The 27,469-nt window shown below is 38.6% G+C and overlaps 1 protein-coding gene and 1 pseudogene across 1 annotated transcript; both read left to right on the top strand.

Moving 5' to 3' along the window:
* Positions 1–1,276: 1,276 nt before the first annotated feature.
* Positions 1,277–21,847, top strand: MED4 (mediator complex subunit 4). The gene is made up of 7 exons (XM_025874892.2): positions 1,277–1,438; positions 5,533–5,599; positions 11,584–11,754; positions 14,199–14,256; positions 16,860–16,946; positions 18,800–18,931; positions 20,757–21,847. Exons 1-7 carry the CDS (start codon positions 1,314–1,316, stop codon positions 20,927–20,929), a joined length of 813 nt encoding a protein of 270 aa, XP_025730677.1. The 5' UTR covers positions 1,277–1,313; the 3' UTR covers positions 20,930–21,847.
* On the top strand, positions 5,616–11,577 carry LOC141373117 (chromatin modification-related protein MEAF6 pseudogene; annotated as a pseudogene).
* Positions 21,848–27,469: the final 5,622 nt, after the last annotated feature.

Below are 27,469 nucleotides of genomic sequence, written 5' to 3'. Positions count from 1 at the left end.
AAAAGAATGGCCAGAAGACAGGATGATGGATTGATGGAGAAAGGTTCTCCTGCCTCACTCCTAGCTGTTCTGTAGGTGATGTGTCTCCATCTCATCTTTTAAAATTACAACCTGGCCTGATACAGAACCCACATTCCCCAGACTGTTGCAACTTTGGGTTTTCCTGGCAGGGAAAGTCCCCGACTATATTGTTCTCTCCAGGAAAAGTGGGTTAAGGTGGAGTTTTGGCTTTACTTTAGGATCTGTGTTATACCGATTATTTAAACTGTTTTCATAAACTACCACTTATGTGCTATATTGATTTATTCACTTCAACAGTCATCTTGATCAATGAGCAAAACACTTTGTTGGGAGATATATGATTATAAAGATGGATTATGAAAATGTGGAAGTAACCCAAGTGTCTGTGAACAGATAAATGGATAAGCAAAATGTGGTAGCTATATATAATGTAATATTATTCAGCCTTGAAAAAGAAGAAAATTCTGACACATGTTAAAACAGGGATGAATGTGGAAGACATTATGCTAAGTGAAATAAGGCAATCCCCAAAAGACAAATACTGTATCATTTCATTTATTTGGGGTCCCTAGAGTAGTCAAACTCATAGAGAGAGAAAGTAGAACGGTGGCTGTCAGGGGCTGGGGTAGGAAGAAATGAGGAGTTGTTATTTAATGGGCACAGAGTTACAGTTTTGCAAGAGGGAAAGAGGGAAAGACGGTGAGGTTATGGGTGGTGGTGATAGCATAATCACATGAATGTGCTTAATGCCACTGAATTGTACACTTAAATATAATTAGCAAGGTCAATTTTAGGGCATGTATATTTTACTACAATAAAGAAAAAAAGACAGATTATGGTCCCTGTCCCAAGGTGCTTACAACCGCTAAGAGAGGCCAAACAGGAAGGTGGGTTTAGCATTATAGGAATGCAGACTAAAGCTAGGTTAATGCTGACACCAGCCCATTTCACAAACAAACTGATAAAAGACGTAGGTCATTACGCAATTTCCTCAAATGGTTAAAATCCGTTGAGCCTCCCATTCCTACTTGAAAACCATAAGGCGCAGGGCAACTCGAACGCATTGTGCCTGCCTGTTCTCTGGCTCTCCTCCCGGGGTTGGACCTGAGAACCCTTCGCTGGCCCATCAGATGGCGCCGCCGCCCGCAGTGCATCTCCAAGCGCATAGGGGGCGCTGTGGCCTTGGCCTCTTTCCCTTCCCCGCCTCTGTGATCCTTGCTTCCGCCTCCGGAGCCCGCCTCCCCTCACCGGTGCTCAGCTGCGCAGTCTCCGGCTGCGGGCCTGTAGGGAGGATGGCGGCGTCTTCGAGTGGAGAGAAGGAGAAGGAGCGGCCCGGAGGCGGCTCTGGAGCGGCAGGCGGTAACAGCACGCGAGAGCGGCTGCTGTCTGCGCTGGAAGATCTGGAGGTTTTGTCGAGGTAATGCCGTCGGTCTGAGGACCTGACTGGGCTGGGCTGGGAGGACTGACTTTGGATCGGCCGCGCCTGCCTGGGTGCTCGTTCCTGGGGCTCCGGGTGGGGAGGCCGCGCTCCCAAAGACGGTGCACGAGTATGGTGGACTTGACGTCCCTCCGGGACTCCGAGACGGCATCCCCCCCCCCTTAGAGCGCGTTTTAGTAATGACAGTGACCCTGGAACCCCGACACTGTCAGAATCGTAGCGGACCTTAGAGGTCGCCGGGTGTGAGTACCTTCGTCCACGGACTCTCGACAGACGTTTAAGGACCCCCCCCCCGGGACCCAAACGCTGGGAAACAGTAATGAGGGGGACGCTAGATGCGGACATAGAGCAGCCCAGCGTCGAGGGGAAGAGACAGACGTAAACAGACACTATGGTGCGGAGCCTGTTTTTAATCAGAGGCGTGCGCCCCGGGTTACCGGAACTCGAGGACTATAGATGCCTGTCTCAGTTTAGTCAGGGCAGGCTTCCTGGAGAAAGGACTGCATGGGAAGATTGAGTTCACCGCACTCTGTCGGCGGCAGGTGGCTGGAATAGCAGGTGCAAACGCCTGGAGGCGTGAGCACGCGCCGTTTGGTGCAATTCCAAGTTCGGGATGGCTGGAGCGCAGCGAGTATGGAAGAGGTAGAAGAAATGGGATGTCATTCCTCTTATTCTGCCATCGTTCATGGTAGTTTGTCAAGTTGAACCCTTTAACTCTCTCACATTCACTTGGATGTTGAAATTGTTTTGATTTTTCCTTCGAAAATGTTGCTCGGATTTGACTTCTTGTTCCCATGCCCACCGTCTTTTGATGCATCTCCCGACAGTTTTACTTGTCTCCATGCTTCTGCACTTTCTATATTGCCCAAGAGCAGGGCTTTCTTTTTTAAAAGGCTTCTCATCACTTTTCTGCTTTAAAATATTTGGTAGGTTCCCGCTGCCCAGTGAGATAAAGTCCAAATGTTTAGCTTAGTGTGCCACTTTTCTGTAAATATGTTTACTTCGGAAGAAGTGACACCCCCTTTGGGAAGTAGTGTCTGCTGCCTTTTGTTCTGAGTGAATCTTGGTCTTTGAATGTCAAATCTTTGCCTTAGTATATTCAGTGAACTATTCTCACCCTTTTACTCTGGAGCCCAGTAAATTCGTTTCTTTCCTGAGTTTACTTGCTGTAACAATTTGTCTGTTTTGTGACCCTGGTATGTATTTCATACTCTCCAAGTTCGGAAACTTTTTTTGAACCTACGCATATAGGGTAATGGTCTTTGAAAATTTCTTCTGACATTGGACAACTTGGTAGTCAACCTTAAGATCTTGCCTCTGGATTATTTGGCTATAGCTCTGTGTATCTGAGGTGTGTGTTCCTGCTGCTGTTGGTACCTGCAGGAGTGCATATACATGATAGTCATGTACTCTTCGCTTGAGATAGCATAATTAAATAATTTATCAGTTGTGTTAATTTGAGACCAAATTGAAATTGTCTTGTAAATTGACCAGTTTATCTTTCTCCCTCTTTGATTGTTTCCTTAATTCCTGAGTGTAGCATTTTCTGTTTGATGAAATGTATCAAGAATCTGTTTCTGAAACTTCCCGGCTTCAGCTTTCTAGCTGTGCATGATTAGCTGATGTGCTAAGTTCTCTTTTGCTTTCTCTAAAAGAAGCTGTAGTTCTTTTGCCCTTTCCCCAGGAATGCGAAAAACACTTTGATTTCTCATTGATTTGCAGTCCTCACTGAATCTGTTAACAAATTGAAGATAAGCTTCTTCTTTCTTGGGGTCCTTGCAGCCTGGGAATAACCATTACTTTAAAAGTTTGCTTTTCTTTTCCTCTGATTTTCTCATGACTTAATCTGTCATGTTATTTTATTTGTTCATCTCTAAAGAAAGACTGGGTGACAGTGAGTGAAAATTTACCTCTTTTGTGACCCTAGAGATGGTTGGTGGTGGTAGTGGAAGAGATGTCACTTTGTGCTTGGCCACCTAAGACTGAGACTTCACAGAATGAGGCTATGCCAGTGTGATTTGCTTTCAAAAAAAATCCCATTATGCTAGCAATCAGATATAGCTGCATATACTGCTTCTGTGATCTGTGAAATTCGTCATTATCCTCTTAATGAAATTTTTCTCGTTTGCATTTTTTATGAAAATTGGAAAGAAAAACTAATGTAATCTCTTGACTTTAGAAAATAGTGGGTTTGAAATTTAGGATATATTTTTTACTGTTACCTGGTTATTTTCAGTATATTTATTACTTGGTAAAATGTGATAAAATGAGGTAGTCTTTGGAGGAATTTATTTGATTTTTTTTATTTGAGTGCAAGAGCATGAGCAGGGGAGGGGCAGAAGGAGAGGGAGAATCAGTATATTTGTTACTTTGTAAAATGTGAGGGAATGAGGTAGTCTTTGGAGGAATTTTAAACAGAGAAACACAATTATAGTCTACAAGTTTTTCTTAACATGTTTGTGACTCAGAACTCAATTGTCCTACAGAAACCATGTTGATAGGAGTCTTGAGGTTTCCACACCAGCCTATTAATCTGTTTATCTATAATTTACCTGAAGTGTAGTACCATTAATAATATGGGATTTAACCCCCATGTAAATTATATTTCTATGGGGAATTGTGGATGGATTCTAATTTGATATGCCAGGAATACAGCTTCTGTAGGGGGACAGGGCTCTATCTCCCATACCTGTAACCAGTGAGTGGGCTCAGGGGTTCCTTCAGCCTTTTTATCATTGGGGAGGACAGAAGTTTCCACTTTGTTCTAGAGTGCTACTGAACAGCACTAAGTCTTATAGCTTTTTCCTTCCCACTGTACTCTTGTGTCTAAGGCAAGCTCTTTTAAGGTTTTCTGTGGATTTCTAGTCCCAGATTTGCAAGAAGGGCAGAAAAAGTCTCATTCCACATCTCCCACCGTACATCCCATCCCCATCACCCCCACCCCTGAAACTAGCCTTTATGTAGACCAGAGGTTCTCAATTGTTTATATCTCATCTATGGGGTAAAGAAAAAGGCTAATATAACATGCTGTTTTCATAAAATGTCTGTTTAATCCATCAGCAAGTCCTGTGAGCTCTACCTCCAAAATATATTCTGAGTCTGTACATGTTTCACCTGTTTGCATTACTAAATCCTAGTCGCAAGGATCTAGTCAAAGCCAGTATCATCTTTTGCCTGGAACACTACAGAAGCCACTTAACTTGATTTCCATTTTAGCCCTCTTAAAATCCGTTCTCTAGATAGCCTAGCAGTTTGCTTAAAAACATAAATCAGGGACGCCTGGGTGGCTCAGTCGGTTAAGCATCTGCCTTCGGCTCAGGTCATGATCCCAGGGTCCTGGGATCGAGTCCCACATTGGGCTCCCTGCTCAGCAGGAGGCCTGCTTCTCCCTCTGCCTGCCGCTCCCCCTGCTTGTGCTCTTACTCTCTCTCTCTCTCTCTGGCAAATAAATAAATAAAATCTTAAAAAAAAAAAACAAATCAGTTCATGTCATCTCCCTGTTTAAAAAGATCTGGTCACTTCTCATTGTACCTGAAATGAAATACTGGTCCTTTCCCGTGACCTGCAAGGCCCTAACATGATCTGGCCCCTTCCCTAACTACCCATGTCCTCAGTTTGTATCCTGCTCCCCAGTACCTACTACTGTATTTTGGCCACACTTCCTCAAACCCATCTTTGGGCCCCTGAACTAGCTATGTAGTTACAAGCATTCTTCTTCATGGCTGGCTTTTCTTAGAGAAGCCTTCCCTGACTCCACCCAGTGTTTAAGTGGGTGTTTTATGGAAACAACTCTTTTCTGTTGACGGTCATATTTCATTGGTATTTATGTACTGGATATTAGTTTATGTAATTATAGTAGTAAGTAAAACTTGCATAAATGGGTCTGATAACAAACACAACTGAATCTTGCTGGTGGGAGCCCAAGAGCACAGTCACTGTGGGGCAGGGGCTGTGAATACTCAGCATGCTGTGGGTACCATGAATCCAGCAAGTCAGTTAGGTAGAGATCAGTTGATACTTTCTGTTGTGTTTATTTTGCAATGATGTTTTGGTTTTTGGTTTTTCTTTTTTAGAGAACTTATAGAAATGTTGGCAATTTCAAGAAACCAAAAGTTGTTGCCACCTGATGAGGAAAACCAGGTAAGTGGCTTCTTTTTAAATTACAAACAAATCCCCATAATTTCTGCAGTTTCCCTATTTACATTTACTTTGTGTGAGAACAGGAAGATTGGATTCTGTTAAATTAATGACAACTTTTAAATTGGTATTTTCTTTGAATAACTTACATTAGGTAACACTGTTTAAAAAGAAAATAGCTACCTAAGGGTTTGGCAGTATTATTTTCTCTTACAGTTCTAGTTTATTCATTTTTGCCTTTTGAATTAACCAACAAAGCTTGTTAAATGGAGATTAAAACAATACTTGAAAGAAAAAAATTAATACTCTCATAAGGTAACCTTTTATTTTAGGCTCTTGGTTCCCCTAATGCAACTTGAAAATGAATAGAAATAAAAGAGCATGCAACTGTTGATAGAAGTTATTTTGTGGATGTTAAGTTTACAAGTTTTTATTTTCTTTATTCCTTTCTGTGCTTTGTAATTTTCTAAGGTGTGCAGATTTTTTTTCTGATTTAAAAACTTATTAAGAGGGTAAATGTCATTTTATGTGTTTTTTTTTTTACCATAATTTTTTAAAAAATTAAAAGAAAACAGCTGGGAAGGATTAACCTTTTTAATGATATGAGACAGCTCTGTGCCCCATCATTATCTTAATTTTATCTTATGATATGTTTTGAGGGCCAAGAAATTTGATTGTCAATAGAGAAGTATCATAAAACTTTTTTCTTCAAAGATTAATCCCCTCAGGTGGAGAGGAGAGATTAGATAAGGCTACAAGTAGTAAAAGTTGGTAATTTTAGGGATATTAAAGTTGTTTTTTGTATGTTGTTTATTTTGTTTTTAGAAAAAGCTTATAGAGAAATATGTTAATAGAGGAATGCCAGTCTCAGATACTTTATTGATAAATACCTGTGAAATTAAGAATTTATTACAAAATGAGCAAAATGAAATACAAGTTTTGACTTTACTTCCTAGGCACTTATTATAAGCTTGCCAGGGGTACAGATTATTCAGTAGGTCATAACTAAGACCTACCCAGTCAGCACTAACCTTTCTTATACTTTGTAAGGACTAGCAGTTCTGTCCTTAAAAAATAACAGTGCCTTATCACATAAGGTTGTTATGAGGATTTATGATACTGCATGTTAAGTACACGTAGGAAGAGCTTATTAATAGATAGTTCTTATCACCACCACCGCAGGACAGAATTAAACCTTATACTTAGTACTGTGAATTCCTGTGTAATTTTCACTGAAACTATTAAATATTAGTGGGACATGCCCATTTGAAAATTTATTTACTGTTTTTGGAAATTGCTCTTTTTTAAACCGTCTTCATCATAAAGCAATACTGTGCATGACATCATAGGTTTCATATGAGTTATATATTTCCTTGAACATAATAGCACAAATGTGTAACTGTAAAAGTTTTTTAAGCATCATACATTTACCATAAAAGTATTTCTGAGATCAGTTCAACTCTGAGACAGCCATTATGAAGCATTTACTATAATTATATTGTCAAGTTTCCTTACATTATAGTTTAATACTTTGGTCATTTATTTGTTGTCATAGTTGATTATGTACAATTTTGTAACTTTAAAAAAATTGTGCATTTTGTCATAATGTCTTTGCGTCCTGTTTAGTGCTTTGGCGTTTTTTGTTTTAATTTTCCAGTTTAATTGAGATATAGTAGAAATATAACACTGTGTTAGTTTAAGACGTACAACATGATGATTTGGTGTATATATGTATTGTGAAATGATTATCACAATAAGTTTAGTTAATGTACATTTTCTTGTGATAAGAACTTTTAAGAAGATGACAGGGAAACCGTGGCACCTTTTTATGTACCTATTGGTGATTTGGGTGTCTTTGGAAAATTTCTATTCCATTTCTCTGTACATTTTTAAGAACTTTTTAAAAGTTGCTAAGCTTAGCGGCTTTCAAGTATATAATGCAGTATTGTTAACTGTGGTCATCGTTTCCATACATTACATCCCCAGAACTTATTTATCTTATAACTGGAAGTTTGTACTTTTTGATCATCTTCACCCACTTTGCCCACCACCCTCCCTAGCAACCACCAGTCTGATTTCTTTTTCTATGAATTTGGCTTTTTTAGATTCCACATGCAAGTGAGATCATGCAGTATTTGTCTGATTTATTTCATTTAATATAATGTCCTCAGGATCCATCCATGTTGTCACAAATGGCAAGATTTCCTTCTTTTTTATGGCTATTTCTCTCTGTGTGTATATACATTCCACATTTTCTACTAATTCGAAGAGAAATAGGTACCCAGTATTTATAACAGCATTATCAGCAATAGTCAGATTATGGAAAAAGCCCAAATGTTCATCAACTGATGAATGGATAAAGAGGTGGTATATACACACACATACACACGTGTGTGCACACACACAATGGAATATTACTCAGCCATAAAAAAAGAATGAAATCTTGCCATTTGCAGCAACATGAATGGAGCTAGAGAGTATTATGCTGAGTGAAATAAGGCGGTCAGAGAAAGACAAATACCATATGATTTTGCTCATCTGTGGAGTTTTTTTTAAAAGATTTTATTTATTTGTCAGCGTGCAAGCAGAGGGAGTGGCAGGCAGAGAAGTAGGCTCCCCCACTGAGTAAGGATCCCGATGCGGGACTCGATCCCAGGATCCTGGGATCATGACCTGAGCCGAAGGCAGACACTTAACCGACTGAGGAGCCACCCAGGCGTCCCTCATATGTGGAATTTAAAAAACAAAACAAATGAACATGGGGGGAAAAAGGAGAGGGAAACCAAGAAACAGACTCTTAACTGTAGAGAAAAAGTGATGGTTACCAGATGGGAAGTGGGTAGGGGGGATGGGTGAAATAGGTGATGGGGATTAGGGAATGCACTCTGATGAGCACTGGGTAATATGTGGAAGTGTGGAATCACTATATTGTACACCTGAAACTGATATTACACTGTATTATTACTAACTGGAATTTAAATAAAAACTGAAAAAAAATACATAGCACCTTTTCTTTATCCATTCATATATTGATGGACGGTTAGTTTGCTTTCATGTCCTGGCTATTGTAAATAATGCTGCAGCGAACGTGCAGGTGCCCATATCTTTTTGAGATAATAATTTCATTTTCTTCTGATAAGTACCCAGAAATAGAATTGCTGGATCATATGGTAGTTCTCTTTTTAACTTTTTAAGTAATATCCATACTGTTTTTCCATAGTGGTTGCACCAGTTAACATTCCCACCATCAGTGCACAAGGGTTCTCTTTTCTCCACATCTTCGCCATCTTCTTATATCTTGTTTTTTTGATTAGAGCCGTAGTAACTGGTGTGAGGTGATACCCAGTTGTGGTTTTGATGATTAGTGATGTTGAGCACCTCTTCATGTACCTTTGGTCATTTGTATGTCTTTGGAAAAATGTCTATTCAGTTTCTTTGCCCATTTTTTAATCAGACTTTGTAGAAATTTTTTAAAGTTCAGCCGCCTGCCTCAGCCCAACATGGCGATGCAAAACAAGGCAGTGCTACTGCAGATCCCGGACACCCGGTGGGAGCTGGCAGAGCTCGTGAAGCGGAAGCAGGAGCTGGTGGAAACACTGGCTGACTTGGAGAGATAGATCTATGCTTTTGAAGGAAGCTACCTGGAAGACACTCAGATGTATGGCAATATTATTCGTGGCTGGGATCGGTGTCTGACCAACCAGAAAAACTCCCAACAGCAAAAACGATCGAAGGAACCGGAAGTTTAAGGAAACTGAGTGGCTCTTCAGTAAATCCTCAGTTACTTCAGCAGCTGCAGTAAGTGCATTGGTAGGAGTTCAGGATAAGCTCATTGAAAAGAGGGAGCCAGGAAGTGGGACAGAAAGTGGTACTTCTCCAGACTTCCACAATCAGGAGAATGAGCCCAGCCAGGAGGACCCTGAGGACCTGGACGGATCTGTGCAGGGAGTGAAGCCTCAGAAGGCTGCTGCCTCTACTTCCTCAGGGGGTCATCACGGCAGCCATAAAAAACGAGAGAATAAAAACCGACACAGGATTGATCTGAAGTTAAACAAAAAACCACAAGCTGACTATTAGAAGACTCATTAGTGCAGAAGCTTCCAGGCTGTAGAGCCCTGCTTCCCTCCTCCAACCTCACAAAGATACATATCCCTCACCTGAGTGCGCGGCCATCCATCCACCTCTGCTTTCCCAGACCCAGTGCCTGTGACTGAATAGTCTGTTCTGAAATGTGGTGACAAGTCATTTCTGTAAGACCACATTGGATCATTTACTGTGTGTCATTTTTAGTAACAGAACTGCAAGAAGACCAAGACATGGTTATAATTCCAGCAAGCATTTCTCCCTTCTTGGAATGAATGTGTCCCCCCAAACTAGCTGGTACCAGCTTCATCTGTGATACCCATTGAGAAATGTTCTCTGGTTTTATTTTATGCTGAAGGTAGAACATAGGTCACGTTTCAGAGGGAGGCTGTAAATATTGGGCATTTTCTTATTTTGTTTGTGTTTTATTATTTTTCTATTGTTTTTACCATCTTCTTTTCTTTGGGGACTTTTTGTAATGCCATTGTACAGCTCATACCTTCCTGCCGACATATCTGATCATCTGCTTCATGCAGTTGCCAGTGTTCTTCACTGAAAATAATCTGGTTTACCATAAAGAAAATGGGGAACTTGGCTCTGTGTTTTTGCAGGGGGAAGGTAAAGAGGGTTTATTTATTAATTACCTATCTTAAATCTTTCTGTGTTGGAGGCAGTTTCATGTTCAAGGAACAGGAAAAGCTGAAAAACCTAAGTTTAAATCAATCCTTTTAAAATAGATATTTTTATTCTTTTATATAAATAAAATTTCACAGGTGTTGATTTCTCATGCTTTACTTTTAAACCTGAGATTTTTTTCACTTATTTATTTATTCGTAGTATCATGCCTTATGGAAATTTCTTCCTTTTTCCATTTTTCTTTCTTTGCTGGTATCTGCCTGATTAAACATTGCTCTGAAAATCATTAAGGCATATGGAAAGGCTCAACATTGCACCCAAAGCTGGTAACATTATGGAGTTCTGGAGCAGAGGGAGAGATAGGATCTGTGAGAGCTAGCGATGCCCAGCAGACCCCCTTCCTCACAGGGCCAGCCGGGCTGGGGAACTTGCCGATTTGTTGAACTGTTACCTGCCTCTAGAGTGGTGCTCGACCTTGGCTGCTCATGGGAGTCACCTGGGAAGCTTAAGGACCTACTGATACCTGGGTCCCACCCCCAGAGATTCTGGCTGGGGGCAGTCTAGTGACTGGGATTTCCGTCCAAAGAGTTCCTGGGATTCTGATAGGAAGCCAGGTTGAGAACCACTGCATGAGGAGTGTTTGATTGAAATCCTATGTTGCGAATCAGTCTAGGGGTTAAGATTTGGGGCCCCATCTTTCCTTTGATGCTGTCTAGACATAGTCCTTGATTTAGGCCCATATCTTTGTTAGAACAAATATGTTCCATTGTGATAATATTGGTAGAGCTAAATACGGATGGCGTCTGTTAGAAAAACAAGTCTACCTTGTCAGATGTGCAAAAGCTTTCACTCTTGTTCTCAAATAAACTTTTTTTAAAAAATTTTTTAAAGTTCTTGGTGTTAACTAAAATCATCTCAAATACAAGATTTGGGGGGAAACCTCCATTACATTATATTTTTAGGGATAAACTTTAAAATTTTATCTTACCTGGGAAATGAATAAACCTCATTGTGGCATATTGGTAGTTCTGAAGACTGGTTTGTATGAAAGAATAGCATATAATTAGAAAAAGTAGAAAGTCTTGATATTAATCTGTTTTCCAAAATAGTCATAGGTAGGTTATTTTTATTCTTAACATTGATTAGAATAATACTTTGAAGGTATTAAAATTTTATGGCCTAGCCAATTCATATGTGCATTTGTTGCTTCATTGGAATGTCACTTTTCATTATTTTGCTGTCTGCTTTAATCAACTGTTATCTGACAGGTCCTGGAGTTGTTAATTCACAGAGATGGGGAATTTCAAGAACTGATGAAATTGGCACTGAATCAGGGAAAAATCCATCATGAAATGCAAGTTTTAGAAAAGGAAGTGGAGAAGAGAGACAGTGATATTCAGCAACTACAAAAACAGCTAAAGGAAGCAGAACAAATACTGGTAAGCTGATAGAAGAAAAGGTAAAAAAGGATATTAATCTATTTCTGCAAAAGAAATCTGAAAGTATTTTGAAGTGGCAGAAAACTTGACTTTCCAAGTCTAAAAGTGACAACTTGTCAGTTTGGTTAAATGAAAGGCCAGTGTCATTCCCTATTTTACTTAATGTTTTCAGATAGTCTGCATTATTTTTGAACCATATTTTCATTATTTAAAGATTTCACAGGATTGAATTAATAGAACTGGGAAGTTCTACTTTTATCTTGTCCTTTTAGAAGTTTTCAGTTACTAGTAGTCTAAATCTTTACCTCAGCTTTTAAAAATATTTTGAAATCAGTAGAAATAAGTATCAATTTTAAAAATTGATTAAAATTTACATTAACTTAGTCTTCCATTCTAAACTAGGTGGGATTTGGGCATATGTCAGGGACTCTAGTTTTTTGTTTTTTGTTTTTCTTGTTCTTGGCTACTGTTTAAAAAAGCAATTTCTTTGCTCTTATTTGCCCAGTTATTTCACTAAATGCTAACTAATGTAATTGTTATATGGTGGTATTACAGAAACAGCTGAGTTTGATTCTCATATGGACCAGACATTGCTGGAAACTTTATCCCTGTTGAATCTTCAAAAGGTGTCAAAATGGGCTCCAATAAATAGAAACCTGAGTGGTTCAGGGTAAATTAATCATTCCTGCTGAAGAAATGACCCCAAGTAAATGCTTTTTAAAAAAATGTGTAAAGAAATCGATTTTCCATTAAGAAAGTAATACTTAACCAAAAGATATTCAGAAAATACAGAAAAGTAGAAAGAAGAGGAAAAGATTGTGTTAGTACCTCTGTTCAGATTGCCCTTATTCATAGTTTTGTGCATTTCATTTCAGTCTTAGACGTATTTTTTTTTTCATTTTCCAGTAGGCTTATTATTGATTTTTAAATTGAAGTCTAGTTGACACATAATGTCACGTTAGTTTCAGGTGTACAAAACAAGCGATTTTTTTTCCCCAGAGGTTTTCATTTTTTATCTCGTAATTAGTAGGATTAGTTACTAACTGTCTTTCTATTACTATTTATTAAAATTAAGCATTTTTCATATATTGTATCCTCTTTGTTTAGCTTTCCAACTTTCTGTTATAAATAATGCTTTGATGAATATCATTGTAGAAAGGTTTTTTTTTTCTTCTGCATTTCAGATTATATTCTTTAGATTTGATTTCCAAAAATGTAATTATTGAGTTAAAGACAGTTAACACAAGGACCGTAAGAAGACTGAATTTTATGAGTTAGGTAATAGCAACTAACATTTATTGAGCACTTGTGCATCAGGCCTTGTGCTTGTTTGCACCTTACATGTATTATCTCAGTCTTCATAACAATTATGCTAGGTTAGTACCATTATTGCATTTTACAGATGAAGAAACCGAGATTTTAAATTAATAACTACCTTGCCCAGGAAGAGTGAAAAGTAGAGAGATGGAACTTAAACCTAATTCTCTCTGACTCCATACTCTTAACCTCTGTGTTATAGTTGAGGATGCATATACTAGCTTAACTTCATTTTACCCTTTCATGTACCTTTCAGGGAGTTTTGGGGGGTTGTGGGTGTTTTCATAATAGCAGTTATTAAGTATGGAGGTAATAGTAATGTGTAAATGAGTAAGACTTATCAATCCAGGAATGTGTCTTGTAAACTAGAAAAAGAATATTTTGGTATTTTATCCTTGAACTAAATGCAAGAATATGATGCTTTGGGAATGGTATGTGGTGTGGATTTCTTATGCATGTCTGATAGAAGGCATAAAGAAAAAAATGTTAGGGGCTCCTGGGTGGCTCAGTCAGTTAAGTGTCTGTCTTCGGCTCCGGTCATGATCCCAGGGTCCTGGGATTGAGTCCTGCATCAGGCTCCGTGCTCAGCGGGAAGTCTGCTTCTCCCTCTGCCCCTCCCTCCACTCATGGGCTCGCTCTCTCTCAAAAAATCTTTAAAAAAAAGTAAACAATCCAATTTATACTTTGTTTCTAACAATTTGTAAATGAAGACTGATTCATGAATATATATTATTACTTTCCTTAACCAACTGAAATAAATGATTCCCAAATGGTGTTTCAGAACATTACAAACAAATTGTGGGGATTTCCAGCTTTTGCATATTGTTCCTATAGGATTAATGATTTTGTGAATTAAGCCAAAAATTCTTTTTTTTTTTTAAAGATTTTATTTATTTATTAGAGAGAATGAGAGAGAAAGCACATGAGATGGGGGGAGGGTCAGAGGGAGAAGCAGACTCCCTGCTGAGCAGGGAGCCCGATGCGGGACTCGATCCAGGGACTCCAGGATCATGACCTGAGCCGAAGGTAGTCGCTTAACCAACTGAGCCACCCAGGTGCCCAAGCCAAAAGTTCTGCTTGATATAGTTAAGAATAAACCATATTTCTTTTTTTAATACTCAAATTAGGCAACAGCTGTTTACCAAGCAAAAGAAAAACTCAAATCAATAGAAAAAGCAAGAAAAGGTAAGTACTGTGGGAATACTGAATGACTTTCTGAAAAATCCCAAGTTTTGGTTTCAAGAAATGGATGAGAGTATTATTGGTAATCATTTGCTGCTATTGAAGTGATTCCATTAAATTTTTATCGTAAAGTGTCTGCTAGGTGCTCACACTGTGCTGTGTATTATTGGGGAGGTATCACACCTTTTTCAGGTTCTAAGAAGCAATAATATAAGGCAAGTTATGGCTGTGTATCCGAATGTGCAGTAAAGACAATGAGTTTATAAAGTTGTTGGGAGAAGGGAAGAGAACTGCGAGCTGGAAGCAAGTGGGATTTGAGTTGGATCTTAAATGACAGGACAGAGAGTGAAAGAGAATGTGCAATGGGCAACTGGAGTGGGACTAGAGTGTCCTGAAGTCCGAACTAGATGTGGCTTTTAATGGTGCAGATGCCCAGCATGCCTTCTTTTCCTGTCTTCCTTCTCTCTTTAAAAGACTTCCATTTTGGATTTTTTAGTTTAGGTACTAAAAGTTAGAATTAAAACTTTGGTAACTTGCTTTTAATGGTTTTAGATGATTTACCTTTAATCACCTCAAAGTTATTTTTCTTCTTCTTTTCCTGTTTCAGATAACTACTGTTAATGTTTGATGTGTGTCCATTTTTTTAGATGTTTAATACAAATATAATAATACAAATACATATATGTACATATATTCTAAAACAAAAACCAGGTCATGCTTACACATATTATTTAACAGCTTACTTTTTTTTAATCTAATGAATATATTGTAGACATGTTTCTACTTAGGTCTACTTATAATCGTAGGGTCACATCAAGCCAACAATTGAGTGGTATAGTGTGAACTGCTGCTCTAATGTAATAGTTTAGATGTCATTGGAAGAGAAAACACTTTTTTTTTAATTTTTTTATTGTTATGTTAATCACCATATATTACATCATTAGTTTTTGGTGCAGTGTTCCATGATTCATTGTTTGTTCATAACACCCAGTGCTCCATGCAGAACGTGCCCTCCTTAATACCCATCACTAGGATAACCCATCCCCCTACCCCCCTCCCCTCTAGAACCCTCAGTTTGTTTTTCAGAGTCCATCATCTCTCATGGTTCGTCTCCCCCTCTGACATACTCCCCTTTTCTTCCTCTCCTGTTATCTTCTTCTTTTCCTTTTTTCTTAAAATATGTTGCGTTATTTGTTTCAGAAGTACAGATCTGTGATTCAACAGTCTTGCACAATTCACAGCGCTCACCGTAGCACATACCCTCCTCAATGTCTATCACCCAGCCACCCCATCCCTCCCACCCCCAACCACTCCAGTAACACTCAGTTTGTTTCCTGAGATTAAGAATTCCTCATATCAGTGAGGTCATGTGATACATGTCTTTCTCTGATTGACTTATTTCACTCAGCATAACACCCTCCAGTTCCATCCACGTCGTTGCAAATGGCAAGATCTCATTCCTTTTGATGGTTGCATAATATTCCATTGTGTATATATACCACCTCTTCTGTATCCATTCATCTGTCGATGGGCATCTTGGCTCTTTCCACAGTTTGGCTATTGTGGACATTGCTGCTATAAACATTGGGGTACACGTACCCCTTCGGGTCCCTACATTTGTATCTTTGGGGTAAATACCCAGTAGTGCAATTGCTGGATCGAACGGTAGCTCTAATTTCAACTGTTTGAGGAACCTCCATACTGTTTTCCAGAGGGGTTGCACCAACTTGCATTCCCACCAACAGTGTAGAAGGGTTCCCCTTTCTCCACATCCCCGCCAACACCTGTTGTTCCCTGACTTGTTAATTTTAGCCATTCTGACGGGTGTGAGGTGGTATCTCATTGAGGTTTTGATTTGGATTTCCCTGATGCCGAGCGATGTTGAGCACTTTTTCATGTGCCTGTTGGCCATTTGGATGTCTTCTTTGGAGAAATGTCTGTTCATGTCTTCTGCCCATTTCTTGATTGGATTATTTGTTCTTTAGGTGTTGAGTTTGGTAAGTTCTTTATAGATTTTGGATACTAGCCCTTTATCTGATATGTCATTTGCAAATATTTTCTCCCATTCTGTCGGTTGTCTTTTGGTTTTGTGGACTGTTTCTTTTGCTGTGCAAAAGCTTCTTATCTTGATGAAATCCCAATAGTTCATTTTTGCCCTGGCTTCCCGTGCCTTTGGCGATGTTTCTAGGAAGAAGTTGCTGCGGCTAAGGTCGAAAAGGTTGCTACCTGTGTTCTCCTTTAGGATTTTGATGGACTCCTGTCTCAGGAAGAGAGAACACTCTTTCCTCTATTTTATTTGTATTCATTGTTGCTTTGAGAACAGTAAGAATATTTAATGGTAGTTAATAATTGGGATTAGTGAACTTAGTCATGCTAATGTCCCAAATTTGACACTTTGTTAGCTGTTTTTTCTAGATGTCTTGTTCTTCAGTTGGGAAATCCAAATGATTTAAGTTCAACAATATACATATTATTAGATATTAGGGAAAGTAGGCAACTCAGATTATCCTATTTTCAGGAAATTTAAAATAAAATATGATGTGTGACTATGAGGCATGCATTTATACACTAGACTAACATGTTATCTCTCCTCTTGACTCTCTCAGGTGCCATCTCTTCTGAAGAAATAATTAAGTATGCACACAGGATTAGTGCAAGTAATGCTGTATGTGCCCCACTGACCTGGGTTCCAGGTAAAAATACTTCTCTTTTTATTAGACATATATGGTTTTGAAAATTCTTAGGTGACTGTACTTAAAAATAGGAAAATGATTTAAATATAGAATGTATTTATCGTTAGGAACATCTGCTGTATATTTTCATATCTTTTATAAGTAATAATATGGGCCATGGGTCTTATTAGTTTGGTTTTCTACAAAGCTTTTGCCACAGGGACTGTGTTTTTGTCCTTTTTTTTTTTTTTTTTAAAGCTATTATTTATTAGAGTGAGAGAGAGCACAAGTGGAGAGGAGAGGGAGAAGCCATGCGGGGCTCGATCCCAGGACCCTGAGATCATGACCTGAGCCGAAGGCGGCTGCTTAACCAGCTGAGCCACCCAGGCATCCCTGTTTCTGTCCTTTTTAAAGAAAAATCATAAATTAATGTTTAAAAGTACAAGATGATATGTGATGATTCTAAAGCTATAGGCCTGTAACACCCAGGCTGGCCAGAAGCCCACTTTTTAGGACCATTGGGGTTTTGTCAAGGGTTCTGGCCTTGGAATCAAGACAATCCCAACTCTTCAGTGATAAACGTGAAGCACTGAGCACCCAACAGCAAATATATGGGACTGGATATAGCTGGAGTAATTAGAAACAGTAAAAAAGAGTAACAAACTGCGATACATATGGACAGTACATAAAACATTTATAAGACAGGGACCTAAGGTTGAGCAGCAGTCTTCTGGGGGGAGTGGGAGATAGTATCTCAACATCAGTAATTCATGATGGTGGTATTTTACTATATTAAAAACACTAAGGTTAACTTACAGTTTTTGGGGGGTAAGTGATCTGGCGTGAGTAAGAAATATTACCAAAAAGTTGGTCCAAATCTGCCAAGTTTTCATCATCCCAAAACTAAATGGTATGCTTTCATGATTAGAAATGAACATTGGCTCCTGATATTCCTCCACTGGAAAGATCTAGGAATTAGTCTTTAAATGACAAGATCAAAGAGGTTGGTTAGGAAAAGTTTTAATTTAGACAGTCCTTCAAATAAGCATTCCAGTCCTTTCTGTCTTGTAAAAAAAAATGTGTCATGATCTATTTATTCTCTCAGAGTATGTATCGTTATTTTCTTACTAGGAAATGCAGGTAAGTTAGAAGAATGAAAATCATTATAATTTTCTTTTTTTTTATTTTTTATTTTTTATTTTTTTTAAGATTTTATTTATTTATTTGAGAGAGAGAATGAGAGAGAGCATGAGAGGGGGGAGGGTCAGAGGGAGAAGCAGGCTCCCCGCCGAGCAGGGACCCTGATGCAGGACTCAATCCCGGGACCCTGGGATCATGACCTGAGCCGAAGGCAGTCGCTTAACCGACTGAGCCACCCAGGCGCCCTCATTATAATTTTCTTAATTTGTCATCTGGAATTACTAAAATGGCAGACTTTTCTCTCTTTCTTTTTTTTAAAGATTTTATTTATTTGACAGAGAGAGAGCGGGAACACAAGCAGGGGGAGTGGGAGAGGGAGAAGCAGGCTTCCCACTGAGCAGGGAGCCCAATGTGTAGCTTGATCCCAGGATCCTGGTATCATGACCTGAGCCGAAGGCAGATGCTTAACAACTGAGCCACCCAGGTGCCCCTCTTTTTTTTTTTTTTTTTGTATAGATAATAGTATATTACTATACAGATTCAAAGACGAAATGCATGTATTTTTAAGTTTAATATTTTGTGCTCTTAGTAACAATTGATAAGATGACCTTCCTCTTCCAAAATTGAAAATGGATGTCTTGAGTTTTTCAAAGTGAATCAAGGAAAATCAGTACTTCAGAGATGTATTAATGCTTATTTTGCGTGTGATTGAGTTAAAAGCAGTCTTTTTTTAGGGGATCCACGGAGACCATACCCAACTGATTTAGAGATGAGAAGTGGATTATTGGGTCAAATGAACAATCCTTCCACTAATGGTGTTAATGGTCATTTACCAGGGGATGCACTTGCAGCAGGCAGATTGCCAGGTAATGTTAATCAGAATGGGGCCCTCAAACAGACCAAGGTATTGCAGACATGATGATGGAATATCTGGCTGTTGAACAAGTTTGGGTTCTAGACCCAGCTTGTTTTAATAGCTGGGTTTTCTGCCAATTACCCTGCTCTCTAGTTTAAAAACTGTTCTAGCTGGAGTTCATGAAATTAGAATAAATTGACTTTTCTCTTTTGTTAATAGGTTATTTTCCTTGGGCATTAGGCCTCTCTTTTATTAAAATCTAAACAGCTTTTTAAATAAAATTGTGAAATATACGGTATAAACAGAGTAAGAAATATTCTGAATAAGAAAGAATACCTACTCCTGAAAAACTCCCAAATTGAATAACAAAATGAATAACAGCTTTTTATGGGCTTTTCAATAACTAAATAAAATAGCACTTTTGTGAGACTTGGTTCATTCTGAACTTCAGCCTTCCTTAAGTTTTACATATAGTTTTGTGTTATTCTTAGGTTTATTTTATGTTCCCCATCTTTTTATCTTTTGTAGGTGACTTGTTTTGATTTGGTAGAACATTTAAAAAGTATTTAGAAGGTTATAAAAAACAAAAAACTGGTTTTTTTGAGCAATCACTTTTAATATTTCACCTATTTCATTTTTTCTCTTATTTTTTACAGTGTTAAAAACATGCTCTAGATAATGCTTTTCTGCTTCACATTTTATTTTAAAGTTGTTCCTGTGTTAAGAATGCTTTGTAAACATTTTAACGAAAGTACAAACTTCAGAACTTACTGTGCCTTAGTTTCCTTTGATATCTTTGCATTTTTCTCATTTTGCTTATTCCATATTACATGCCAGTCACAGTCCAGTCAGGAGGCAATATGAACAAGGAAAATTTTTAAAATTATTAATTAGTAACAAGATACTAAATACTAAAGGGTAAAGAGAACTGTCTTTAAAAAATACAGTAATAAGAGAAGTGGGGAGCAGCTACTACTTCTAGGACCAGGCAGAGTACCCAAGGAAGGGACCCACTGAGAAGAGGCTTCTCCCACCCCCATCCTCAGTTCATACCGAGGCACCCTCAAGAGGGTGTAGCTGTGGCTCATGGGATGGCAGAGAAGTTAGATGAGGTTAATCACAGGCTGGAGCCGGCAAGCAGGAAATTATCCACTAGGGTTCCAGGGAGCCTTGCTGGGAAGCCACCTTTAGGGTAATGGTGAGACTTAGACACCACTGAAACTTGCTAGGGGCTGAGCTCACCGCTTGATGTCCCCCTGCCAGCCAGGCACCATGGGAGAGAGAAGGGAAACATCGGATCCCTCAGTCCTGTTCCCCTTGCAGAGTCCCTCCAGTGCCCTCTACTGACAAAGATTAACATTGTGGCTGCTGGCAAAGGAGAAACGTTTTCAAGTCCAGGGAGAAGAGTGGTTTTGAAGCTTAAGAGGCAGTTTAAACTTGTAATACATAGCGTAGTAGATGTTAGCTATTTAAAATATAGAGAGAGAATAATATACATGACGTACTATATATCTGCACATCGTTTACATAGGTATATATAAGAAACATTTGATTTGTCATTGTCAATGTCTTGCAAAAGAAAAATTAGGTCAACTGACTATATAAAGTTACTTAGATGGAAGCATGATTTTTAAAAAAAATAAAAGGTTCTAGTTATTAAAACATGCTTTTCCTTGATAACTTTGATCTTTGTTAATTTAGCCAAATGTACATTTTGATTCCTGGCCTTGAAAAAAATATTTACTTCAGATTTTATGCATTAAGGGAAGAATAATTAAGAAGTAAATTAATTACTGGTAGAAGTATTGTTACATGTGCTTCTTTCTTTTCTCCAGATGTCCTTGCTCCACAATATCCATGGCAGTCAAATGACATGTCAATGAATATGTTACCACCAAATCACAGTAATGACTTTTTGTTGGAACCTCCGGGGCATAATAAAGAAAATGAAGATGATGTAGAAGTTATGTCAACAGACTCGTCTAGCAGCAGTAGTGACTCTGATTAAAAACATAAAGACAAAATTCATACAGAATTGAATACTATGGGGTGGGCACTTGGGTGGCTCGGTTGAGTGTTGGACTCTTGATTTTGGCTCAGGTCATGATTTCAGGGTTGTGAGATCAAGCCCCGCATCAGGCTCCGTGCTGGGTGTGGAGTCTGCTTAAGATTCTCTCTCTCCCTCTGCCCCTTCCCCACCTCTCTTCCTCTCTAAAAAACAAAACAGAATAGAATACTATGGAATTCTGTTTCTTAAACAATTGCAAGCCTGTAAAAAAATAGCCAGATAATACTGGCTATAGTGGAATTGTGCAACCCATCAAAAATCACTGGATTTTTTTTTTTTTTAAGATTTTTATTTATTTGACACACAGACAGCGAGAGAGGGAACATAAGCAGGGGGAGTGGGAGAGGGAGAAGCAGGCTTTCCGCCGAGCAGGGGAGCAGGGAGCCCGATGCGGGACTCGATCCCAGGACCCTAGGATCATGACCTGAGCCGAAGGCAGACGCTTAACAACTGAGCCACCCAGGCGCCCCCTGGACTTTCTTTTTAAAGCCAAAAATCGTGGTTTCAATTCTAAACCACTAAGTGAATATTTAAAGAATATTCAAAATTTACTGTTGGGAAAAAAAAATGACTCAGTGCCGTTCTACCTGTTATATTCTAGTTATGTTGAACTTGTTCATAGTAGTTCTGGAAACAAAAGTTGAGGGAAATGACCCATGTAGATACCACTGATCAGCCCCTGGAATTATTTAGAAAAATGGCAGTGGATCACTGAATGTGTATCATATCTTGAAATAACAAAGCCCTCATTTGAAAGTGAAGGCTGGTAGCTTCTGTTACAGTAACGGAGGAGATTGTTTCAATTTGTACTATCTGTAATTATTGTAATTTGTGTAAATAAACTCACTGTTGTTTGTACTCTGTATGCTTTTTTTTTATTGAAATATGCCTTCGGTGTAGGTGAGAAATTATTTTTGTAAATCCAGTTGCATTTTATATATAAGTAAAATTCTGGAGTGTGAATGAACATAATGTACTGCATACAGCTAAACTAGTAATCACAACTAGTAGGTTTCACAAAGGCCCATACTGACATTCTTAGAAGAAATAAAATGAAGTTGCTTTTTGTGTTTTTTTTTCCATTAGTCTTCCCACTAGTTTTTTGTTTTTTTAAATAACTGAAAGAGCTTACCATAATAATGTCTGATCTTAAGAATAATAGATTGGATTGTCTGAAAGGTTTTAGAATGGAAAGCTGTCTCTTGCCTTCACCTTTCTTCTTCCTGCATTTTCCAGAAGGAATCACTTTTAACCACTTTTAACTTAATGGTTAACCTCCATGTTTAAGTAATATGCTTATACAACTACAATTTGATTTGTCTTTGTGTACTTTCTACATTTTTTTTCAGATTGCAAAAATAATACAACATAGTGGAGCATTTAGCAAATAAGTAAATTACAAAGGAGAAAATAAAATGCCTTCTACCAAGAGATCATATTAATTAATATATTCGGATAGGTTCTTGGTCTTTTTTAAAGATCCACATGTATATTTTTTTAAAATAATGTGTATTTCCTGAGATGCTATATAGTTTTTAGTAATCTACATCCTTGCAATGAACTGAGAATTCAATTTTTCAAACTTTTTTTCCTTTTTAGTATTTAAATAAAATGACCTCTGTAGAAAAACATTTGTCTTCCATTTTCAGCAGTTTTCCTGGGAACAAAATTACGTTTTTAGATTGGTATCTTGAATAATACAAGGAATGAAATGAGTAGCCTAGTTAGGAATTCTAACAGAATATAAATTATCTGACAGTTCAGTTTATTTTGTATTAATGTGAATTCAATGCATGCCAATATGCATAAATTAGTCATAACTGTCTATTATGTGGTATAGTAAAATATTGGTTGCCTAATTAAAAAATATATAGATGATATACAGCCAAGGAAAAGGAGGTGGAAAGTAGAGAGCTAAAGCAAATAAGGCAAAGTCTTGGTACTTAACGGAATCTGAGTGTAGGGTATATGGAAGTTCATTGTACTGTTTTCTGCTTTAGTATGTTTTTTTTCATGTTAACATTCTTTTGTTTTCTGTGTCAGAAGTTGACTACACCGTTTTAAAATGCCAAGGAATGGAAAAGTTTGGACTCTTCTTCAAGGTGGCTTTGATGCAGCTGAAGGTCTGATTCAAGGATGGCAGGCACAGAAAGTGTGTGGGAACCCACAGTAGCAAACATTTGTGGGTTCTGTTACAGTTCCTTAGGCCGTGATATTTAGGCCACCTGTTAGTTTAGTTTGTTAGGTATGCTATAACAAAATAACAGATGCCTGGCTTAAACAGGAATTTATTTTCACACAGTTGTGGAGGTTAGAAGTCCAAGATCAAAGTGTTGGGGGGGTTGGCAAATCTCTTGGCTTGCCTTCTCCGTGTGTCCTCACATGGCATTTTTCCCCCCCCCCCCCCCCCCCGTGTCTCTGGGAGTCCAAATTTACTCTTCTCGTAAGGGCAGTAGACAGACTGGATTAGGGCTCACCCTAATGGCCTCATTTTAACTTAGTCATCCCCTTAAAGGCCTTATCTCCAAATATAGTCACATTCTGAGGTATCAGGGTTTAGGGTTTGCACACTGGAATTTGGGGTTCTGATACCAATCCCAGTATGTGTGTGGGGGGAGGGGGTGGTTCCCCCCCAACAACAAGCAATTTTTTGGACAACGGCAAGGTGTCCTACAATTCAATTCAGTTCTGACACTACCTGGCTCTAGAATCCGGTGCCTCCCTCCATGTGCCAAGTCAATCATGCAAGCCCAGGTTGTCATTACATGTATTTCTGACTGACAGGCTATAAATTAGAGATTCCCCAGGCCCCTTCCCGAGGTTTGATTAATGTGCTAGAATGGCTCGCAGAACTCAGGAAATCCATTTACTCACTAGATTACTGATTTGTTATAAAAGGATACAACTCAGGAACATCCGGATGGAAGAAATGCACCGGGCAAGCATAGGGAAAGGGCTGAGTTTCCATGCCCTCCCCAGGCACACCACTCCCCAAGTCATGTGTTCACCAACCCAGAACTCTGAACTGTGCCCTTTTGGGATTTTATGGAGGCTTTATTACCTGGCTAGATTGATTAAATTGTTGGCCTTTGGTGATTAATTCAGCCTGTAGGCCCCTCCCCTGTCCAGAGGAGGGTTGCAAATTCCAACCCTCTAATCACGGTAATCACTTAGTTGGCTCCATTGGCAACCAGCCTCCATTTTGGACATGGTCCCAAATCCACATTAACATAACAAAAGACACTTTTTATCACTCTCCATACTTAGGAAATTACAAGGGTTTGGGAAGCTGTATGCCAGGAACCGTGGACAAAAACCAAATATATATATGAAAAATTCAGATGACCAAAATCACAATATTGTATGGGGACACAATTTGGCCGATTACATCACCCAAGGGCCTGTATAAACATTATTAACCAAATGTTTAATGAATGTTTATCCTAGTAAGATACTTGCTTTTTTAATTTTAGATTCAATTTGGCATATATGAGGTCCTTTCTAAGGTCCCTTGTATAACCAATATATACACTTAAGACCATTTTACTGTATTTGGTTAATCAATATTTTTAATTAACAATTTTGTTGTATCATCATTTTAACGAATAGTTTTTTCAGCAGTTTTTATGAGACCAAATCTTTGGCCAGGATATATCTCCCTAATTACAATGTTTGTATGGGAAAATGATTTTCTTTGTAACAACAGATTTTATGGCCATTTAAATGAAATCTGTTGCCACAAAATGGGTACTTATATTCCTTAAATGAGGCATACTGTCTTTTAAATCTTTTGCCGAAACTTCCATTTTAAATGTCTTAGCTACTTTACCTTCTGATATATAAAGTCAAAGAATATTAGCATTAGTGATCATATGGAATAGTTTTCAACCATTTTCATCTCCCATTGACTGGTGCTTCTGGCTGTGTTGAAAAAGCCTCCTAGACTGACATGGGTCAGTGTGAAGGAATATTTGCTATTCGCAATGTAGTCTAGAGCCCCCATGGCTAACTCTCCCTCCCCTGCATCTTATCCTTTGCTTTCCTTCCTCATGTGTTTGAGCATCTTCCAAGTGCTGAGGGTACAGCAATGAATAAGACAGTGAGAGCCTGCCTTCCTGCACTTGACGAAGCTGAGGGGCAAGGGAGGCGACAGTTAATACACTCATAAACAAGTCAGTAAGATAAATCCAAATAGTGGCAAGTACAATAAAACATAAGGACACAGTTCAAAATTCAACACTTATTGCAACACCCTGACTTCTCAAAGGAAGGTGAAAGAACCTTACCAGACTTGTAGCACAGACCAGAATGGTCTTCAAAAATCAATAAATACATATATGGGTGTTAATTTAAAGATATTATGATCAATTAAAGATATTATGACCAAAAATGTTATATTCAAACACTTGGGTCTCATCAAAGTTTGTCTAAATTTTTATTATTTACTTATACTAATTTCTTTTAAGACTGATTTATTTGAAAGAGAGAGCAAGGGGGCAGGGCAGAAGGAGAGGGACAGAGAGTCTCAAGCGCGCTCCATGCCGAGCACAGAACCTGACATACAGAGCTCAACATGGGGCTCAATCTCACGAGCCTGAGATCACGGCCTGAGTGGAAACCAACCGTGCCACCCAGGCGCCCCAAAAGTTAGCATTAATTTTTAAACAAAAACAAGAAATGTCATGCTTTTTGATTGCTGTTTTTCCCACACTGAAAATTTAACTCTTTGATCCTGTTGTAAGTCTGAGACTCAATGTACATTTTACCTTTATTAAAATGAGCATGCCCCATGTCGGGGCAGAAAATTTTTCCCTTCTTCTAGCTTCTTTGGCTGATCTAATAACTAAATCGACATAGATTAATTGGAGAAAAACATTTAATTTTGTATATATGGAGCCCATAAAAAATGAAAATCAAAGACGTGCCCAATGCAGGCATCTTTTATACCTTTTAGACAAAGAAACAATAAGTTTGTGCAGAACTGACAAGACAAAGGGGTTTGGGCTTGGGGTAATAAATTAGTGAAGAAGTAACAATATTTGTTTATACAGTCTTCTCGGTGCTAAATTCTCTATCTCTGGTGATAAGCATGTGTCTCTAACTCCTGGTATATAAGAAAGGTACCTGTCACATGAGAGATTTATTTCCTGCTTTCAGGCAGACAAAGGAGGGTCAGAATGTCCCTGCACTGGCTCTTTCTTAAGTAACTTTAATTAAAATTAATCAATATGCCAAAATGGCATATTTAGGGGTAGCATATTCCCATTCACCCAACATCACTCATTTCTCTGTCATTGAAAACACAATTTGATACAGGTTTGGTATGAAAACATCCTTCAGAATCACTGCTTAGTGCTCTAAAATGGGCTTTTTCAAAATTCCCTCTGCTCAATTTTTTTCTACACTGCACACAAAGAACATCCTGTACTAGTCTCTACTGTGTAACAATTAGGTTTCATTTTGATTAAGTGTAAACAGTAATGTTGGTATTTGGTCAGATTTATTACAATAGGATTCCAAAGTGTCCAAGGTTTAAAATTATTATCCTACAGCTGCCTTTCCCATATTAAGGATGTTAGGTTTGTGCAAAGCACAATGGCCATGTTGGTTACACTGCAAACTATCTGGAAAGTGGTTATTTTTCTCAAAGTGTGGCCATATCCAAGTGTTTCAGAGTCACGGGATGGCTGTTAGAAGGCAGATTGGGGAATCTGCTGACTGGAAATCTGTGTGAGGCCTTCCAGCCAAGTTTGAGCATCAGGCCCTAAAGCCTGTCAGGACCCTTCTCAGGCATGGCATTCATAATTCAAGGGTCTTAGCACCTCTTCCCTCAGGGAAGCTTGTGGTTTCACTCACAAACCAAAACGGACAAAGAACATGACAACAAAGAAACCCAAACAGAAAAATAGAGAAGATGAAGGGATGTAGATTCCTTATGAGGGTTGATGGGGCAGGGGATTAAAAAAGAAAAGGGAATTTCACGTGTACCTCAAAGAAATCAAACTGCGATGTACACGCTCACTTGGCATTTATATATACAGCCCTACAATCTCTCATCCAAAACCCTGGGGTCTAAATGTATTTCAGAATTTAGATTTCTTAAAATATTCTAGAAAGTTAATAGGATATATATATATATATCCTGTTAACTATATATATATCCAGGATCTCTCTCTCATATGTTATATAATACCCCCAGCAAGTTCTGAAGAGGCAACTTATAAATTAAGCACATTAAGATTTCTTTTTTTTTTTTAAGATTTTATTTATTTACTCATGAGAGACAGAGAGAGAGAGAGGCAGAGGGAGAAGCAGGCTTCCCACCGAGCAGGGAGCCCGATGCGGGACTCGATCCCAGGACCCTGGGATCATGACCTGAGCCGAAGGCAGATGCTTAACCATCTGAGCCACCCAGGCACCCAGCACATTAAGATTTCTTGGGCGCCTGGGTGGCTCAGTCGTTAAGCGTCTGCCTTCGGC

Source organism: Callorhinus ursinus, unplaced genomic scaffold (genome assembly GCF_003265705.2).
Source record: "Callorhinus ursinus isolate GAN/ISIS: 27379988/994484 unplaced genomic scaffold, GSC_fseal_2.0 scaffold7, whole genome shotgun sequence".
In the NCBI taxonomy this organism is placed as follows: Eukaryota; Metazoa; Chordata; class Mammalia; order Carnivora; family Otariidae; genus Callorhinus; species Callorhinus ursinus.
This window is presented reverse-complemented; position numbering and strand designations above follow the sequence as displayed.

Excerpts from the sequence above, each read along its gene's own strand:
- MED4 (XM_025874892.2), top strand. The coding sequence starts at position 1,314 with ATGGCGGCGTCTTCGAGTGGAGAGAAGGAGAAGGAGCGGCCCGGAGGC. Across the intron at positions 5,600-11,583 it reads CACCTGATGAGGAAAACCAG|GTCCTGGAGTTGTTAATTCA; the intron begins GTAAGTGGCTTC and ends GTTATCTGACAG. Across the intron at positions 11,755-14,198 it reads AGGAAGCAGAACAAATACTG|GCAACAGCTGTTTACCAAGC; the intron begins GTAAGCTGATAG and ends TACTCAAATTAG.